This window comes from Mytilus galloprovincialis, chromosome 5 (assembly GCF_965363235.1).
Source record: "Mytilus galloprovincialis chromosome 5, xbMytGall1.hap1.1, whole genome shotgun sequence".
NCBI lineage: Eukaryota > Metazoa > Mollusca > Bivalvia > Mytilida > Mytilidae > Mytilus > Mytilus galloprovincialis.
In genome coordinates, this window is record NC_134842.1 from 65,706,172 (window position 1) to 65,726,849 (window position 20,678).

A 20,678-nucleotide genomic window follows, 5' to 3' on the forward strand; every position below is an offset into this window, starting at 1 on the left:
GCTATTTCGGGTGTAAAATTATAAATTATATGATTATATTGATTGGAAATCTACCTTTGCTAACTAATGAAAGGAAAGTAATTTGGAAAATCGGCTAATGAAAATCTTTTGTTAAAAGTAAAGCTTGACAATATGATTGAGAGTGTGCTTTGTAAAAACCTCCCTGCAAAGTGATAAGATATAGATTGAAAAGGGGAGATAATATCTAGGATTGGTCGGAATACACTTGTTGAAACTTCAGTCAGAATCAGAATATTCTGTCAAAATTTAGAAAATACTGGGTTGAAAAACAAGAGGGTTTCGTTTATACCTTTTACAAATATCCTTGAAGTTCTGTTGGGTAATCAAGTTTATTTTTAGTTATAATTCTTAGTTGGAGGTTGATTGAGGGACCTCACCTGGTTGCAGCTAGAGTGGGATAGCTTCAAACCTGCTATCAATCAATTATGCAGCCACACAGATCAAGATCTCTAGGGTGGAGTGCTGTCCCATTTGGAAAATTTTTTTCATTAAATTTGTATACCCATAATAGCATTGTGATCATGCATAATAAATCATGATGTGTTATAAAAAAAAAATAAGAAATCCACATGAAATTGAAAAACAGACTAATGTAGTTTCATTTATTTTTTTTGGAGGATCATTTTTATAGATTGAGGAAACTTGCATTTTAGTTGAAATTTTATTCATTTGTTTTGCTTATATCTGCATACAAACCTATAGAAAATATGTAATTTTTTTTTATCATTTGAATTCAATGTTCTTATTTGAATGATAAATAATAACGAATCCTGCACAGTGTGTCTAAATACAAAAACAATGATTAAAAAAAATATGTCGGTCAAAAGAATTCATATTATGTATGATAATGACCTCTAAGTCCATAACTATATATAATGTCTTTTAAGATTGCCTGGAACCCTTTATACTTCCTTTCTCCTGGTACAGAATTTCATGTATGCAAATATTTTTTGTGATTTATAGTCATCAAATCATAGTTAGGGAAAAAATACAAATTACCCAATGAATATTTCAGTTATCAATTACATCAAGCTAAAATGGGATTTTGGTTTTTGTTGTCGTTTTTTTTGTGAATTTTGTAAAGAGTAAATTAAATTTTGAAAAATGAGCTATGTTGTTATAGCATATATGGTAAAAACTTTTAACATTTGATAATTTGCAATTTATAGGATCGTTTCGGATTCATTAGTATTCACACAGGTTTCTCTATAATAAGATTACGTTATTTGATCTGTCATGCAAGGATATCGGGAGGGTCATTTTGGGGTAGCACGCAATTGAAACAAATTTGTGGTTGAAATTTCAAATCTGGAAGTTCATTTAGTGCACTAAATTCAACTTTGTAGTTTTAAATCATGAGGCACTGTTGGATAGATGATGTTCATACTTAACCTATACCTAGTTAAAACATGGTGTTCCATGTTGTTAATTGTTGGGTTGCTGTCTGACTGATGCTTATTTCATGCAATTTATTGTTTAGTCACCTGGCCGACACAGAATTCTGCACACAACTTTTAGAAGTGTCTCCACGATCCCTTAGTTCAGTTCTATTAAATGAATTAAAGTTCAAACTGTTGAACACCCGTTGATGGCCTTGGGCTGTGTCTGCTCTTTGATTGGGTTGTTGTCTATTTGACTCATTCCCCATTTCCATTCTCAATTTATGGATCTGTTAGTGTTCTTTTAACTGCACAACACAATTTCAATGTTTAAATTGAGAAAAACGGCACCACAACTCGACCCTAAAAGCCAACGTCAAAGGCCATTTAAGAGATATGATTTAATTTCATTATAATAGAATTAGAATGGAAAAGGAATTGTTATTTTATGATGCATCTGTTTAATTATTCATATTGTCACTGAAAAGCATATTATTCGACTCCATCTCCTTCTCTCCAATAGAGAGAAATTCTATGGTCGTGTCGTTTGTCCTTGTTAAGGTAGAGTGTCGGGTTTCTGCACATCTTTTATCTATGTAATACTTTTCACAAGAAAATAAATATGGCTCCTTTCAGAAACCTCAGTGGGTTCTTTTTACTGTCTAGCAACATATCTATTTAATAAATCATCCTGTGTTATAATGTTACGTCATTTGTAATTTGCTGTTTAGTAGTCAAATTAGGAGTAAAACATTCATGTGCATTGGAGTTTGTGATGCGTCTTTTTGGTCATCTGCTGGAGCATAACATTAAATTTTGAGGTGCATTGTACATTGTTGTGTTTCTTTTAGGTTAGTTGTCAAAGCGTATCATTAATTTTGGGACTTGGTGGATTTTGTTGGTTTTTGTAAAGGAAATTTGAATGTTTTTGAACATGCTTGATTTATTAATAAAAATAGTTCAGGATCCATGAAAGAATGATAAATTTGAAATATTTAAAAAAAAAGATGAATTTGATTTAGAATATTATTATTATTCATGCTTTTGAAATGAATATTTTACTGACAAATAAGAAAAGATCAAATAACAGAATTGATATTTTATATACTATAGATATGTAGAGTCGTTAACATAATGAGGATTTTATTGTTAACATTTATTCGTTAAAATGATACCTTTGCATTTGATGTAATTGAAATATGACCAAAAGTGCATCAGTTGTACACAGCATAGAATTTCAACACATAAATTCATAACAATTTTAGGTACTACTACTGATTGTACAAACACATTATATCCCTTTCCAATGTCAGCCCTAGATAATGTAATTTTCAGTAATACATTGTATTATATATAATGTAGATTCGTTTTTATTTGTAGGGTACCATTTTTCTATTATTCTGTCTGTAAAGGGCAGTGGCAGATGGGTATACATTTACAATTAATTCTCCATAGGCGGTAATGGTAACGTTTTCCTCCGTTGCTCAGTCCATATCGTTTACTTGAACATGTATGATGGCTCATATCGAAGCTGATACATTTATACATGTCTGGTTAAATTTTCTGGGTGGCAAGTGAGATTACTTTTTTCGCAAATTGATGGACCCCGGAAGATGGTGAAAAATGTCACTCTCCTCATGAAATAATCCCAAAATTCTGATCATAAAATTCAATAAAAAAATTGTCCTTTCTAATAATTTATTTCAGGTCAAATCTACATCTTTCTTTTCTCATCACACCAGCTCTATAAAACAGTTCTTATTGTTCATTTATGTCCATTTTTAAAATCACAGCATCCACAATTGTATGGCGGACTAATATTTTTTTTAATTACGTCATCTGAGTTCCTCATCTCAAGGTCTATTAGGGATCCTGACCCATATTGAAATTCATACTTCTGATTTTTCCAAATATTTTTATGTCATCTTTATCGGTATAACATTCTGAATAAATCTGTGTATTTTTGTCCATTTCTGAAAAAAAATAAAGTTGTTTTAGCACTATAAGGCAATGACACTTTCGTCGCTATATTCATTTATTTTGAATACAATGTGTTTGTATAATTAATTTCTTCCAGAATACCTTCACTAGTCAAAACAAGGACAAAACTTCTGATTATAACCTTTAATTACAATACACAGACCCTGTTAAAGCATTCTATAAAATTTTCTTGTGCCTTAAAGTGCATTTTGACAGAGAAATTATGCAAAAATGAAGATTTTATAAAAAAACCAACACCAAAATAATTATTCTTACTAGTGGAAATCTGGTATTTAAAACTGTGGAAAGCACTCTTAACTACTTGGAAAGTCATCCTTATCATATAATTAGAGTGCAATATAGTGCAAATTTTCAAAACTTGTCCTTTCACATAATTCTATTTGAGAAAAAATGTTTTTAACATGTATTTCAGTGAAAACCTTTTATTAGTGAGAAATCCACATGAGGTTTTAAAGGAAACATTGTGACATCACATGTATTATGGCGTCATTAAATAACGACAGATCAAAATAGAGCTAAATATAGTTTGCAGTGTTACGTGAGAAACAGTTGCCGCAAGATTTAACTCGAAATATTGAGTCGAAACGATCTGTAACTAAGCCTTTTCATTTAATACCAAGACCATAGCAACAGTTTTCATATTTGCATATTTTTAACATACCGACTGTAATTTCAATTGCATAAATACCATAAATAAACAATTTAGAGCTTGCCTAATAAAGCAAAATGCTTACCAGTTATTCAGGACTTTTTAAAACCTCTAGTTTGCCATCTCAGGTTAAAAAGTAATGATATGTTTGGAACTGAAATAAGACAAAAAAATTACTCAGGCTGTGTTATCATTTGATTTAAATACATAAGTATTATTGAGAGAGAAAAATCTAATTCTTGAAAGTTTAATCACAAAGAAAGACAAATGCTTCTCCCTTGTGGCTTAGTCACCTTCATTTAAACCTTTTATTTTAGAAGCAATGGGTAGTAGCTAACTAGCTTAATAGTTGAATAGGTGCAGAAATATTGTTTTCAAAAAGGTTTGACCCTCCCCCTTTTTCACTGAGAAATGACAATATCTATTGTTTTCCTCAAGTGCATTAAAAATATTAGTTCATGATTTTCTTAAAACATGTACATGTTTTTTCTGTTTTTTTGCATATGATATCTACTGACCAGGGGTCAAATCATTGGATAAAAGCACATGCGATGATGTATCTCACTTTACTCGTATGAAGTGTGTTATCTCCCTTGATTATCAGGTATTCCTGTAGACCGAAGTGATAATTACATAACAAAGACTATATTGTGTCATTTTTACTTACAATTTAATAATATTTAAAAGTTGTTTCTTGCCTTTTTCAATATAGTAAACAAATTCCTTTCGGATCTCTCGGAAGTAAACAAAGTGATGATTGTGCCTAAAAAAAGTGTTCAGCCCCGTGCCAGTAATGCATTTTAAAAGCAAAGTTTCATTGAGTTTTTGCTGATCTTTATCAATAATATTTATCTTAAACCATTTATAATAACTAGGTATAAATAAAAAACTACTAACCATCATTTTCGGTGGTGTACAAGGTGAAATCATCCATAAATCAGCCTGAAAACTTCTGGAATTGAGCTTCTAATTTGGGTATACATTTACAATTAATTCTCCATAGGCGGTAATGGTAACGTTTTCCTCCGTTGCTCAGTCCATATCGTTTACTTGAACATGTATGATGGCTCATATCGAAGCTGATACATTTATACATGTCTGGTTAAATTTTCGGGGTGGCACTGTGAGATTACTTTTTTCGCAAATTGATGGACCCCGGAAGATGGTGAAAAATGTCACTCTCCTCATGAAATAATCCCAAAATTCTGATCATAAAATTCAATAAAAAAATTGTCCTTTCTAATAATTTATTTCAGGTCAAATCTACATCTTTCTTTTCTCATCACACCAGCTCTATAAAACAGTTCTTATTGTTCATTTATGTCCATTTTTAAAATCACAGCATCCACAATTGTATGGCGGACTAATATTTTTTTTAATTACGTCATCTGAGTTCCTCATCTCAAGGTCTATTAGGGATCCTGACCCAGATCCAGCCATTTGAAAAAGGGGGTTTCCCAACCCAGGACAAAGGGGGTTCCAACTATATGTCCCCATTCAAATGCATTGATCGTCCAAAAAAAAGAGGTGTACCAACCCCCGGAACCCTCCCCCTGGATCCGCCACTGAAGGGATACCAGAAGCTTATAATATTGAACTTAATAAAAATTGTTTATAGATTTCTATACAAACACTGGCCAACTTTAATAGATCATGGGCTTTGCTCAGTGTTGAAGGCAGTACAGTGACGTATAGGTGTTATTTTCTGTGTCATTTAGACTCTTTGTCTCATTGTCAATCATACCAAATCTTTTTTTTTTATAATAAAAGAATAATTTTGTCGTGCACATCAAAGTTGCATTTTCAAATAGACATGTGGGAACTGTTCTGGAACTAGTACGTCAGTATTATTTTAAACTTTAGCTGTGTATCAATATATTTTTTTAAATTTGACCGAATTAAAAAAATATCATATAAAGCTTTAACATTCCCACTGTTATTGATGTGTTCAAATTTTGCCGTAATAATGAATTTGTTCAATATTTTATACGCCATGTCAAGAGTGCACATAAAATTTCTTTACAAATAAAATAGGTTGACATATATAATAATCCTTTTGTTCAGTATCTATTTGGTATGGACAATAAAGTTTTTATTTCGTGGGTAATAATTCATATTTTTCAGGATGATCCGATTATCATTTTTCATAATTTATTGTTGCAATACAGACTGCAGTGTGAAATGATATTACAATGCATGGTTTTGTATTCCTTGTCTGTTGATTTGTGTTGAGAGAGACGACTTCCTCTGAGTGTTTTATTTTAAAGTTGTTTATTGTGACCCGGCTGTAAGAGATGGGGGCTTAAAGTGTTACGTCTTTCCATCCTTCCGTTCATCCATCATCATGATCTTATTCCATTTGTTGGAAGCTTGAGCGGGGGCATTTATGTCCACAGATTTTGGACCCCTGATGTGCACATTTTCGTGTACAAAAGTCTAAGTATTGACATTCTTATAAAAAAAGTAAAAAAGGGTAAATATTGTATGGAATTCACTAGCATTGCCTACCCAAAACTTTCAAAGGTTTTACCAAATACAGCTAAGGTTATTTATTCCTGGGGCAGAAGTTAAGGCATTATTTCTCACAAATATAAATGAACGTTTATGTGTGCGGGGTATACACATCCCTTATGATTAATATTGATACAATTATCAGATAGTTAATTATCTTTCATGTGTACATGTATTTATAGAAAATATATTTCTAACTGAATCATGATGATTACAAGTCAATACTGTATACACCTCTGATATTTTCAATAAATCAATTAATGTTTTTTGTCTGACTGCTCAACACTACATATGACAAATACAAATTAGAGCTTGTCACGGCATTGTGATGCTACAATGTACTGCTGTATTTCTAACTTAATCAGTATCATGTGGCAAATGTAAAAAAGAAACAAGGTTACAGAATAATAAAACTGACATTCAATGCAGGCTAGGATAATAAAGTCAATTATGAAACGAAAAGTTGAAGTCTTATGTATTAGTACTTTGGATGTGATGACTATGAACTATAAACAATTTGTGAATTGACTGTATTTTACAATTTTATCTCCTATCTGGATGTTCTTTTTTCATTGGTAATAAAATATATATATATATATATATAACTACTATTTCATGTTTTATCATTTTAGGGTGGAGATGGGAGGTGGGATTATAATTAAGGATAGAATTTAAGTGCAGTTAGAAATGCATGATAAATTATGACCTTCGCTGCCACTTGAGTTGACAAAAGATTTGGTAGTAAAATACTAGAAATAGACACATAAAAGATTAAAAAATTTAGAAATATAAATAGAATTTAATACATTCATAAAAACTATTTGTTCTAATCTAATGAAACTGCTATCTCATGCACACATACAATGTATACTCATGTCATTTTTGAATGAAATGCAAAAGACATATTTATTTGAATTTTCGAAATATTTCTTTTTGACAGTTCCATTTAAATTTTTAACTAACTAATTACGTATGATCTTATCATAAAATGAAAAAGCTCGCTGATAATAAAACAATTTTTACGATGATGAAGGATATCACTTTCCCTATCAGAGCTACACATTCTTTCTTTTTAAAAAGTTTGGGAAAAAAATGAAACATTGAACAATTTAAGAGTTTTATCATAATGTCTGATTGCTTTTTGAAAGCAATTTCAAGATTTTAAAAACCCTGACAAATTATATATGTTACCCTGATAGTGTATCAGTTTTACTTGTGGAGCAAGCCAAATTTGATTTTAATGGTACTGTATGTTTGGAAAGTGTATTTTGATATGGTATAAGATCAATCAACGAGATCAAAATCATTCACATTTATTACGAAATCTGTTTTTAGATTGATTGACATGTACATAGTCGCTATCAGCAAAGTGTTTGGTTTTCGGATTTGTAATTTGCCCTTATGCTTTAAGTTTGATATTGGGTAACATTTGATTATAAATGTTTGTTGACATTCATTTGATAATTTTCTGTAAGGTCATTTCCCCATATTAATACTGAAATGGAAATTATTTATTTTGATAAGGGTGCACTCAACTCCTATTCATTCTTGTTAAAAAAAAGTACATGATGTACTCAAATCACATTTTATTTCATCCATTTTACTGAACTAGTATAGAGAATTGTTTAGAGATCAGTTGACCTCCAGGTGCAGTATTTTCTCACTGCATTGAGGACCCATTGGTTGCTTTTGGCTGTTTTCAGCTCTTTATCTGGTTGTTGTCTCCTTCACACATTCTCCATTTCAATTCTCTATTTTATTCATACAGTTATAAAGTCTGACAAAGTGTTATTGCTGTTTTTACAATGACTTTTTATTTTGACATGTAACTGATATACACGTAAAATATGTTTCAAAACATTACGTCACACAAAGTTAATGTTTACCATTGAAAGACGTGCTGTGATATCTTTGTCTTTACCTAGCATTGGAGTACTCTAATAAATACAGTCAATAAATTCATACTTGTACATGTAGTGCAAAATACTCCATTAAAGAATGATGTATGATCTTAAGATATTAAATGGCGCAGTACATAAATTATTAATTTGAGTTATGGGACTATGTAATTACAGTGCATAGTTGTAGAACTAGTTTTGGTTGGTGTTCTTGTGCTTGAGAAAGGCCGACTGCACTCACTGAAAATAGGTGAAAAATGTGTAAAATCTTAAACATTCTGTTAATCATCTATCTCTCATTTTAAAGACCCTGTAATCTAAAATCTCAGAATCGTCCAGCCAGACACAAATATGTACAGGTATTTCATGTTAAGATACAGTGTTAAATTTTGAGTGCTCTTACTCTTAGACAATAATCCTGATCTTTAAAAACAAATGTGTACAAAACTTAAATTGGTCAAAAATGCATCTTTATGAACTTTGAAATCTTAAAGTTAATATCATTTTATTTGTAGGTCTCTGAGTTCCATGGTCCTCCTGTAGCTGGCCCTTCATTACCTGGCCCTTCAGGTCACATGCAGCAACAGCCACAAGCTGGATCATCAGTCAGTAACAGTAATCATGCCCTCTATCTACAAAAAGTTCGGGAAAGTTCAGAGGCTGTCAACAGCGGTGATTTTAGACGAGCTGTTCAATTATATTCAGAAGCCATTAAACTAGATCCCTCAAATCCTATCTTATTTACTAACAGATCAGCTGCTTATGCAAAATTACAGCAATACCAGAAAAGTCTAGAGGATGCTCGAAAGGCCAAAGAAATCAATCCAAAGTGGGCAAAGGTAAGAATGAGTAGCTTGTGGAATGACAAGTTGTCTCCCTTGATCACCGTTGTATTATGTGATGGTGTATGTCACAAAATTCTGACCTGTATCTTTAACAATGTATAACTTGTTTTTTTTTTCAGAAAAAAGACTCTTCATATGAGTCTTTGAGGAAGCAATAGCTTGTACAGACATTTAATTTACCTATGATTGGGAAAGATTCTGACAAAAAAAATGAAAAAAAATATCCAGAATCCAGAAATTTTGAAATGTTTGCTGCATTTCTATCAAACAAACAAATAATGTGACAGAGTTTAGTATCTCTAGCATTCCACACTCAGAATTTATGTTGTCAAAAGATTATATGCTTGGGACTAATACACTAAACCCTTATTTTACAATCATAAAATATTTAGGGGAAAGGTGTGGAATGCAGTTCCTAAAATATGTGTTTTATAAATGTTTGAGTAGATAATACAAATCTTGTAAATTGTAAACATTGGGGTGATGTAGATGCTTGTGAAAATATTTTTGTCACCATTTTCATAATTTAAGATGGCTTAACCTGAATGCCATTTTAATTTATGCTGTTTACACTGTAGAAGTGTTATTTATGCCTCGATTACAGTATTTATAATTACCGTTGTAAATTACCGGATTTTAACATAGCTTCTCACTTCTATTCAAAAGACGAAATCTGGCTTGTGACCAAATGAATAGAGCCTTTTCATTGACGATAACAATAAAACCAGTTGTTTGTTAACAGTATAAATTATCATCGAGGATTTATCAACAGGCTACGAGTCAGATTTATTACGACTCAACTATCAACGAACGGATACAAGTTTTCATTTGTACTCTTCCATGAACAATGGACTGGACAATCGACAGACTCTTTACAAAAGGGCCTTACTAGGAGTCCTCGTAACAATTAAGATATCTATTTCAAACTTTAAATTTATTTTTTAGAAAGGAAAGAAACTATGTTAATAGTAAGGGTCAGGAAATTTGAAAATAAAGATTTTTTTTTGACATGTGCGTCATACAATTAAAAGTTTGAAACTTGATTTTCAATAAATTTGTCTCAACTTGAAATTTGAAAATTTTAATTGCCATCGGGAAATATTTTGGTCTGTAATTAGGTGAAAGTTGTGAAATTTGACATGATAGGTTAGAATGTTGTAGTACTTGTGGCATTCCTGATTCTTTGTGGGCAATTACACTTTGAGACCCGCTATATTTACAGTATAGAAAACATGCATTAAGATGACCTCGAGCATTCCGTATACTAATCTGAATGTTCTCTGATTTTCTTTTTTCACAATCATTGTTCCTGTCTTTCAATAGAAAGTTTTTTCTGTAAATTTTAGTCTTCCACCTTTTGATGCTGGTTGTTTTTCTCAATATGTACTTGAAAAAAGGGGGAGTTGAAATGAAATTTCAAAATTGAGATATAAGTGTTAAGTTTTTTAATAGGAAAAAAACATTTTCTGGCAGAAATACATGTATTTAAGATTTTCTGATTAAACGAATAAAAAAACAATCACCATGCAATAATCAATAAACAAATAACTTTAGGAGCTGGTTTTGACTTTTTAGTTTAATGTTGATAATATTGGATACTAATTTTAATGAATTTCATAGCTTACAAGAACTATGTATTAAAATTCTTGATAATATTTATAGACTATAATTACTGATCAAATGATAAAGAAAACTATCTTATCTTGAATATCTTTTTCAAAATATTTAATTTTAACTATAAATTTAAACTTGTTGTAAGATGATGATTTTTAAGCATCATTTACATGTTACATGTACCACATTTAAGTATTGAGGTGATTAATTGATCACATGATTTAGATGTTGATAAATTAAACCCATGATTTTTAAATGGTTTATCATTCTGAATGTGAACTTGATAATTCCACACCATTGGTATTTTCTATTGTCCGTGAAATATTTCAAAAAATTAATATGCATTTATGCAATTGAAATTGAACTGTTTAGTTATCAAAATTATAATATTGAAATTATTCCATATTCATATGATATTACAATCATATCTATTTCAATGCCCATGTTTGTTATTTCAAATTTTACAAATTTGCTTTTCTATGAAAACAAAATTCAGGTTGAATGATTGTCAAAACACGTAATGCGATTTCTGTCATTCGGAAAGCAATTTCTCGTTAGCTATCACTTCACTGAACAATACCTTTTGTGGGTATGAAATGTGATGAAATTTTAATGTGTTTGGGAGGTCTTTTTCTTCAATTCAATATCAGCGACAAATATCAGATTTAAGATACTATTTTTTGTCAGAATAAGAGTATTGTGATGAGGTGTAAGTCATTGTATTGGAGCTTCCTTTAATGGGGTTCTGACTTTGTCTGTCAGAGTTAATAACACTGAGTGTTAGATCAGGTTAAAGATCATGATAAAAGGGGGGGATTGAATAAAATGTTATTAACCAGTAGACATGTACCTTAGTTTAATTTCTTATTTTCCTACTACAGTTGAAATCTCTCACCAACCCCAACACACAACCTTGTTATCATTTGTGCCATTGAAACAACTAGCTTTGCTCATTGTTGATTGCTGTACGGTGACCTATAGTTGTTAATGTCTGTGTCATTTTGGTCTTTTGTGGATAGTTGTCTCATTGGCAATCATACCACATCTTCTTTTTTATATATTGTGGTTGTGTAATTAGACAATGAATTCTGGGCTCATGCTTTTATTACTCAAGAGGTATTTTGACTGTATTTTATGCGTAGAAATATTTAAAAGATGAGTGTATATAATCTCCTTTTATGTAGCAGCAGACGTCTGAGGTCACAGGTCACATTTCAAAGTCTGCAGGAAGTGTATACCAATATCATTGAACTTAAACATGTTTAATAGAAGTAATGAAATCATGAATAAATCTATAAAATGTTATTCTTGAAAAGGAAATACTTTGCATACATTTCAATATTTTTGTTGGTTTAAATTTTATTTTGGGATCAGGAAATAATTTCTATGTTTAGGCTTAGACATTAAATTTGTGGTTTCATCTTTGGCCACAATAAAGTTATCTGATAATTTGTATTTACACAGATTATTTAAAATCAATCTTACACCTTAAAAATCTACAGAGGAAAGTATCCATGAATAATAATGATTTCATTGAAGATGAGTAGTGTACTTTGTAAACAATATTGACCGCTCTTCTATACTGATTCGGCTTCCTATCGCACGATTTGTCAACTATGTTAACGATAAAAGAAGCTCATTAGGTACTACACGTTTATGGTGTGAAATTATATGAAAAATCTGAGAAATATTGATGAAAAAAATATTTTAATTTTTAATTGGTTTTATGTTAAAGCTTTGATGTCTGCAATGTATATTTTTGTTAAATTCACCATTAATTTTTGAGGTATCAAAAAGGTGTTTTAGGTCAAGGTTTGATTTTTTTTTTATCAAAGGGGTTTAAATAAGGGAATCTCAAAAATAGAGGTTAATAAAAAAAAAAAAACACTCGTTCACAGGATGGAATATAAAGTATAAACATGATAAAGGGAAGAATGGTAAAAAATTCACTATAATCATGTATAATGGTAAAGAATTCACTATAATGGTAAAGAATTCAGGAAATTCAAATCAGAACATGAAATGATATAATAACCCCACTTGTGCCCCAACCGATCACGCATGATAAGTAAATAAATACAAATGTTTCTTTTTTCTCACATTTCTACAAACTGGTCATTAGTTTTGATTTAAAATATGTTCTAATATTTTTTTTTTTGAAGAAAAATGATTTTATGATTCTTTCATTTATTTGATAGAATAATTATTATGTTCATTTCAAAGTAAAAATTTTCCGTATGAGAATTTGATTAATGTATGAAATAAATCTATATTAGTACTGAGACTTTAATCGTGTATTATGTTTGTTTACTCAGAATAGCGATGGTATTTCTAATTGAATTGTATGACTATCTATTGGTAATTGGGAAATTTTGAAAAATGAAAAATTCAAATAATTTGTTTAATTATTTCTAGCTTTATGCTTAAACATTTAAATTCTTTCTCAGTTAGCAAAGAATGAAAATAACTTTTGAATTTTGGAATTCATTTGTGAAAAAAATAGTCAAAAATTATGTCAAAATCTATCAAGGTTTAAATTCAACCATAACAATGAAAGGGTAAATAGTCACACAATGAAATAGTCTGTTGAAATTTTTCCTTTATTCACTCTGCGGATATTCACCCTGTTGGAGTTAAATTCATGCATAATTTTAATCTGAAGTAGAAACTTTTCATTGGCCAGCATAAGGAATCAACTATGATTATGTAGATTTTCTTCAAATGGAAGGTTTCATCATCACACCATATAGCAAAATCAAATCTATTGCAATTACTTGCTGTGAAAAATGGGTTTAGAACGAGACACTTTTAAAATCTTGTTACAAGCTCAGGGGAAGTAGAAATTAAGGATAACGCTTAATTATGTCTTTACAAAAAAGTCAATTTAAGGTACCTGGTTGGCTGAGGAGTCTAAATAGCTCATTGGATTGATTGATTATTGGTTGCTTAACATCCAGTGGCCAATATTTCATGCATATTTTTAGGACGAGGAACTAGCTCATTGAAAGGGATCATTATCAATATGGTTTTGGGTCCGAATCTAGCTCAAGGGAAATTTCCTCCATTATTCAATTGACTATAGCTATAATTGCTGGTTTTCCTGCCTTAGGCCCAGGGGATCTCTTTGGATAAAAAAAACTGGGGCCATGAAAAACCTAAGAGTGCTGAAAAGGGCATTTGACATCTCAATCATCTATGTGTTTGAAAAAATAAAAAAAAACTCAATATCTCGGATTTCATAATAATGTTTGAAAGTGAATAAGGATTCTAAAAAAAAAAAAAACTTCACAAAAGAAGATTTATTTACAGATGAAAGTTTTCTTGGCATACATTTTGGGTACATTTTAAGTGTACATTTCCCATAATGGTCCAACATAAAAGAAACATATAACTGAAAACAAGGACCAAATAACAAGCACTTGAAATATCAGTATTGATATGTATATCAGTGGAGTGGCTCGTGATAAAATGTAATAGAGAATTTTACCACATAATAAATTGTTATTTTGACACCTAGAGTTATGGTTCTTGAGATTGGTCTTGTTTGATGTAGGTATGGTAAGAGTAGCTTGTTGAAATGTCCGTCAACTCAAGTGGAATTTTTTAACTAAAAAGAAATTACTTGTACTCTATGGATTTGAAAACCTTGTTTGCTAAGAAAAGGATTTTTTTTTAAAAGGTGCATGAAAGGTTGATGTTTCAAAGTTCTTGAGTTGCATGGAATAAAAACTTTAAAGTTTAGTTCACTTTTTGAATGGCTGTCTTTCAGAAAATGTCTGGTCTAAATAAATTCAATAATGAATATTGATTAAATAAATGTAAACGTCAAATTTTCTCTCATTGTATAATATTTGTAGATTAAGACTTCATTTTTTTATCAACCTTGAATATACTCAAGAAAATATAATATGAACATTTGAAAATCTATATTCAAGTTATCAAAATTTGTATACAGAGTTAATTTCCTGTAAAAATTACATTAGAACTCTTTCTGAAATATGGTTACATATAAACCTCCCACAAAGAAGAGTAGCTGTTAAAAAAAATCGTCTAGATTTCACGATATCCTTGAGCTAAAAACGATTCTTTTGTAGTTCCTGCTTATCAGGTGCAAATGTGAAATTATTTTGACATTGGAAATTAATTAACTAAATTCAAATTTAAATATTGTTATTTATAATTTTGTCAATTTCGACTTGTTTTCCATTTAGCCTTTAAGGTATTATAAAATGAGTATTATAATTTCTTATTCAAAAAGGTTAGATTTAAATTCAGGTTTTGTTGTTGATTTGCTATTATTTATGATTATGTATTTATTTATTGTTAATGTTTATTATTAAATTAGAGTTCGTGTCAATAATTAGATTTTAAATAAGTTAAAGATGAGTAAATTATAGTGTCTCCTTTCTATTATGTTCAAATAAGAATAAGAAAATTTATGTGAACAATTTACAAGGACTTTAGCATTTTGCCATTTTGTCATGTCTGGTGAATGGATTATAAAATGGGAATACTTCCAAATTAGTCATTAGAAATTGAATGTTTATATGTTTTATAATTTGACAAAAGAATTTAAGTACTTAGGAATTAAGACAGAATGTTGGAAGGTTCCTTCAGCTCAACCTTTAAAATGACAGCCAATTGGCTGAAACAAAAATAATTACTGGGAAATTTTATTCAACATAAAATATCAATTAATACTTATATATATGGTGTACATCTAATTTTTTTTTTACTTGTGAGCATTATTTTATTAATGAAAAAGATATTATCTCTGAAGAGATGATTTTTACAGGGCTGAAAGCAATTTTGCAAGCTTTGACTGCTCCCCTGTTGTTAAGTGTGAAGACTGTTTCCAGATTTGTGCACCTTTCTGTACTCTCACCCATGAACATGTAGTAAGAAAAATCAATTGTACTCAAAATGTGTGAGAAAAACACAAAAATTTACAAACTTGTCATTGTTTATGTTTTGCTTTATTTACATGTTATATTAATATTCTGTTTATGTGGCAATGAAACTGTCTTCTTTTCCATACTTGCTCGTCATATTAAAAGAACTTCTGAGTAAAGTTTGGTGAATAAATTTATGAATGGCATCTTAAATGTCATGTTAGCATGTATTCCTGTCCTTTGATGATAGAACAACATTCCTTATGTGATTTTTTTGTTGTGGTTATGTTTTCATGTACTTTTATGGCATTTTTTATAAGAGTTATGAATGGGGTCTTTCTTATTTCTGTATTTTTAGATTTTTTAGCCAATTTCTTTATAAATTTTGCCTTTTACACTCTATTTTGTATATTAAAGAACTGTGACCATCATTCTATTTTCTTTATTCCACGGTCGCTTTTGTTATATTCTTTTTCTGTAGAAACAGCCCATTTAAATGGTTTTACACTAGTTATTTTTGGGGCCCTTTATAGCTTGCTGTTAGGTGTGAGCCAAACTTGGTGTTTAAGGCTGATCCGGCTGGCCTTGACCTATAATGGTACTTTTATGAATTGTTTCTTGGATGGAGAGTTGTCTCATTGGCACTCTTACCAAATCTTCCTATAGCTATTATTCTCTATTCTGTAAACCCCATCCAGATCCTCAGATATAGTGTAATATTAAATTCATGACTCAAGATCCCTACAAGTACTTGATCAAATCCAGAACTGTTGAACATCACTTTTATTGCTCTACAACATCTCAAAATCAAAATCAAAGGCAGATATCTCATACTGCTTTGCATGTGCAAGATGGACCATAATGCACTGATCTGAGTGCATTTCTTTTCTTAAAACTTATTTCTGTGGCTGCAACATGGTCAAATTGGACCTGCAAACTAAGGGGGTTACCATGGTGGGCAATTGTGTCCTGATATCTCTTTATAAAAAAAGGGTGATTGATTGATTGATTGAGTGATTGGTGTTTAATATCACTTTCAGAACTAGTTGTTATTTTTTTGTGGTGGTCAGTTTATATTGCCGGTGGAAGCTGGAAGGAACCTTGACCTTTCGGCTTTGTTAGGAAAACAGTCAATCCTAGTCAATAAAGTTGGGAGTCAAATGCACGTGCCAAGTGCAAGACTTGTACTCAAATCCTAAGTGTTGACAGGCTACGTGAAACAGTTGTTTAAGTACTTCATTCACTGAGGCTCTTATTGAAGGGGTATACCTTACTGGAAACTTAATCGTGCACAGATTACAACTAAGGGCAATGACTAGCAAAAATTGTTTACAAATTCTGTCATAATTAGTCGCCTGACAATCTCAGTTAGGAACATTAAGACAACTTTAAAAGTGGAGGTTAAAATATATGACTTGTCGTTTAGGAAAACTTCTGGACGGCTTTTGAAGTTATTCATCTAGAAATGAAAAACTGAAAGGTTTCCTGAAATATAACTTGAAAGCATACATCAGAGAAATTTAGCTGACCTAATGTAAACTTCCGCTACAGCTTCGGGGCTTTCACTTAAATAAAACGTAATTCTCATGTGCCGTTGAACTCCGCATGACTAAGAGAGTGTAAAGAAAATTATATAAAAGAGAAGAAATTCTGTAAATATTAATTCTTATAATTGAATTTAAGTGGATATTTGTGAGAAAATATTTTAATTGATTTTATTATGATTTTTTGATAAAATCTCAAAATTTTAAAAATATTAGTTTTAGGAGTGCTTTATCACGGCAAAGCTGTAAAAAAAAAAGAGAAAATATAAGTACTTAATTTAAGTACTTTTAAAAACATCAAGGTACAGTAAATAAGTCAATGTCCATTTATGTTGGTGTTTTACATGTAAATTTAATCCCTTTCAAATGATAAATAAAAACATTGCTTCCAGTTTTAGAACTTTTTGCAAGGAGATTACTTTCCTGCCTATAAAAAGCTGTATGGATTGCAAAATTATCAATAATGCATTCAGGTCTGGATATGATTAGAGAAAACAAGTGTCCTAACATTTCTATTTTCAAAATTCCCCTTAAAATGAACCTCAAATAATATATCCCCTTTGCCATTCTTTTGAGGTAGATATGTCTGTACCTAAGATAAAATACATATTTATTTGCAGTATAATTAATTATAAATAAATATTATTTCCATTTTTGCCATATTTGATGTCCTTAATCCCGTTGTAATTAATGTCAGAAAAGATGTTGACATGTGTAGATCAGAATCTTCGCCACTATATTTACCTAGTGAAAAATTATAATATCAAACACTGTTGACAAATAGATTTGAATTTATCGCGTTAAATCTGCCTTTATTTCGAACCTTGTTTATGGCCGGAAGATGGCAAAATGGAATTCTCAACATGTTTGTTTTGTTAATGAAAAAGTAAAAGCTTTGTTTGTAAAATGTCAACATTCGGAATGGGATAAAATTGTTACACAAAAGTCTCGTTAGAAGTTTTTCATAAAGTGAAATGAAGCCAAACATTCAGAAGATTTTTTAATTTATGGAGGATTTACAAGATTTGGTATGTTGTTTTAGTAACTTATTTCTAAACGTTTTCTTAATATTTAATGTGTTTTCTGTGTAAATTAGTAACTTGGTACAAACATAAAACATTAAATGACGAAGCAATTTGTTTTAACTTTTAGCTACATTTCAGTAGTCTGAAGGTATTCTTTATTTCAAATGGGAAAAAGCACTGTTGGTATTTCGTCAAATGTATTCGATATATTTAGTGACGTTGCAGATTTTGATATATGAAATATTTTGAGTAACTTTAAACTTAACATTAAATTATAATTATCTAATCAATTATTAGAAATTTTAAACGTATTAAACTGTCAGTGCTTAGATTTTGAAAGAAAATCTTCAATGTCTTCGCAGTTTTTGAATTTCGCAACAAACGTGAAAATCATCCTCCAAAACCTAGCTTTTCCTAGCTAATACCAATGGTACAGAAAACTTGTTATGGAAGTTACTGTGTACTGTTTGGTGAAATCTTGGCATCTGCTATTCGCACTTAAAACACTATTTGAAACAATATTATTTATTGAGGCGGATTTTTAAGATCACTTTAGTGAACTACTCAAGATTCCACCGTAAAGTTCCAAAATAATTGAAACTGACCTTTCACCGACATGAGCTTAGATTGCTGCAAGATATAACCTTTCAAATCTATCTGAGAGAAAAGAACTAAATAAAACAATATTTTTTATGCCTGACAGGAATGATTTTCGGAAAAAGCAGGTCAAAATTAACATGTGAATATGATTGAAGATGATAAAAAAAGCTTTTTTGGCAGAATATTTGGAAATCTATCATTATATGCTAAAACTTTGAAATTAGGCTCATTTCTATGTAAATATAAAAAAGAAGATGTGGTATGATTGCCAATGAGACAGCTGTCCACAAGAGACCAAAATGACACAGACATTAACAACTATAGGTCACCGTACGGCCTGCAACAATGAGCAAAGCCCATACCGCATAGTCAGCTATAAAAGGCCCCGATAAGACAATGTAGAATAATTCAAATGAGAAAACTAACGGCCTTATTTATATAAAAACATGAACGAAAAAAAAGTTTATTGGAAAAAATATATTTTTGTTGATTTAGCTTTGGAATGTTCAATGCATTGATCTGAAATTCCATTGGATGTAATATCCAATTATTTTCCTTTATAATTTAAATGCAGCCTGGGCACATTCACAGAGATTGAGCAATGATTCTTCAGGGTTCATTTGTGAATGTAATTTTTTTTTAAATTCCTGAAATTAACCATTCACTAGTCATGCTAGTGGCAATCTAGATATTTGCATCTTTTGGTAGTGTAACTATGCTTTAGACCTATTGATAATTATTATGATTAACTTGCTGGAATGAGCATGATATAGTTGCCACAAGAAGGAAATAAAATTAAAAAATGGATAAATCAATTTGTCATTTTTGGTTACAATTTGTGGAGGAAGAACCATATACAACATGTTACTAAATATAGATACAACATGTTACTAAATATAGACACAACATGTTACTAAATATAGATAGAAGTTGTCACTTTCATTTTATCACAATTTTATTTATTCTATTCAGCATGTCTATTTCTGGAAATATTTAGCCCAAAGGCTTCCTCATTAAAGATAGTTAATTTAAAGTAATTAATTTTCTTTTTATAAATGTTATATTTAGTTTCAAGGAAAAATTTACAGGAAATGCTCATTCATAATCAAACAACATTTATCGTATTTTGTTTAAGATTATTTTGCCAGGTGTTTTAAAAAAAAATAGAAAATAAATAAATAATTTTTTATACTGAAAAGGAATGAGCATTTATCATACTCTTAATACATTAATACACTTGGCAATACTTGTTGTAAAGGACCCTGCAAATCTACACATCTGGGCAACTCTTTAGTTATGAGATACTAGTACATGTAGTATAATATCTAAAGTGGGCCTTTCTTGAAACTGACAATGCAGCATGGACAAAAAAAAAAACTTTGAAAAGACAATAAACAGAACACAGAAAAAAAGCTCATATCTGTTACCCTGCAACTTTGGAATTAAATCTCACATCACATTTCTTTTCATTTTTACCCAATATCTGGATCATTTTTATTGTTACTTTTATAAGTACATGAATATGTAACAGATATATATAGTCTATTCTATCTAAGAGCAAAAAGAAGAAGAATGTTATCCTAATAACCCACATTTATCATAGAAAACAATGTACCTGTATGTATAACTATGATACATAAAGTTACATGTAATAGTTGACCTTTAATATCATGTTCTTTTGTCCTACATCCAGAGTAGA

The 20,678-nt window shown here is 30.4% G+C and overlaps 1 protein-coding gene and 1 long non-coding RNA gene across 3 annotated transcripts in view; one reads left to right on the forward strand and one right to left on the reverse strand.

Moving 5' to 3' along the window:
* The window catches only part of LOC143076268 (tetratricopeptide repeat protein 28-like), a 110,322-nt gene that overhangs the window by 25,109 nt on the left and 64,535 nt on the right, over nucleotides 1-20,678 (forward strand). The window contains exon 2 of one of the 2 annotated variants that reach the window (XM_076252000.1): nucleotides 8,975-9,298. In XM_076252000.1, the coding sequence (XP_076108115.1) occupies nucleotides 8,975-9,298 (324 nt within the window). Of the gene's footprint in view, nucleotides 1-8,974; nucleotides 9,299-18,346; nucleotides 18,383-20,678 lie in introns of those variants that run through there. The other variant, XM_076252002.1, reaches the window with a different exon arrangement.
* Nucleotides 2,826-5,481, reverse strand: LOC143076267 (uncharacterized). The gene is made up of 3 exons (XR_012978587.1): nucleotides 4,948-5,481; nucleotides 4,136-4,204; nucleotides 2,826-3,373 (listed from the first exon to the last, which is right to left on the reverse strand). It is a non-coding gene; the product is annotated as an uncharacterized LOC143076267 (long non-coding RNA).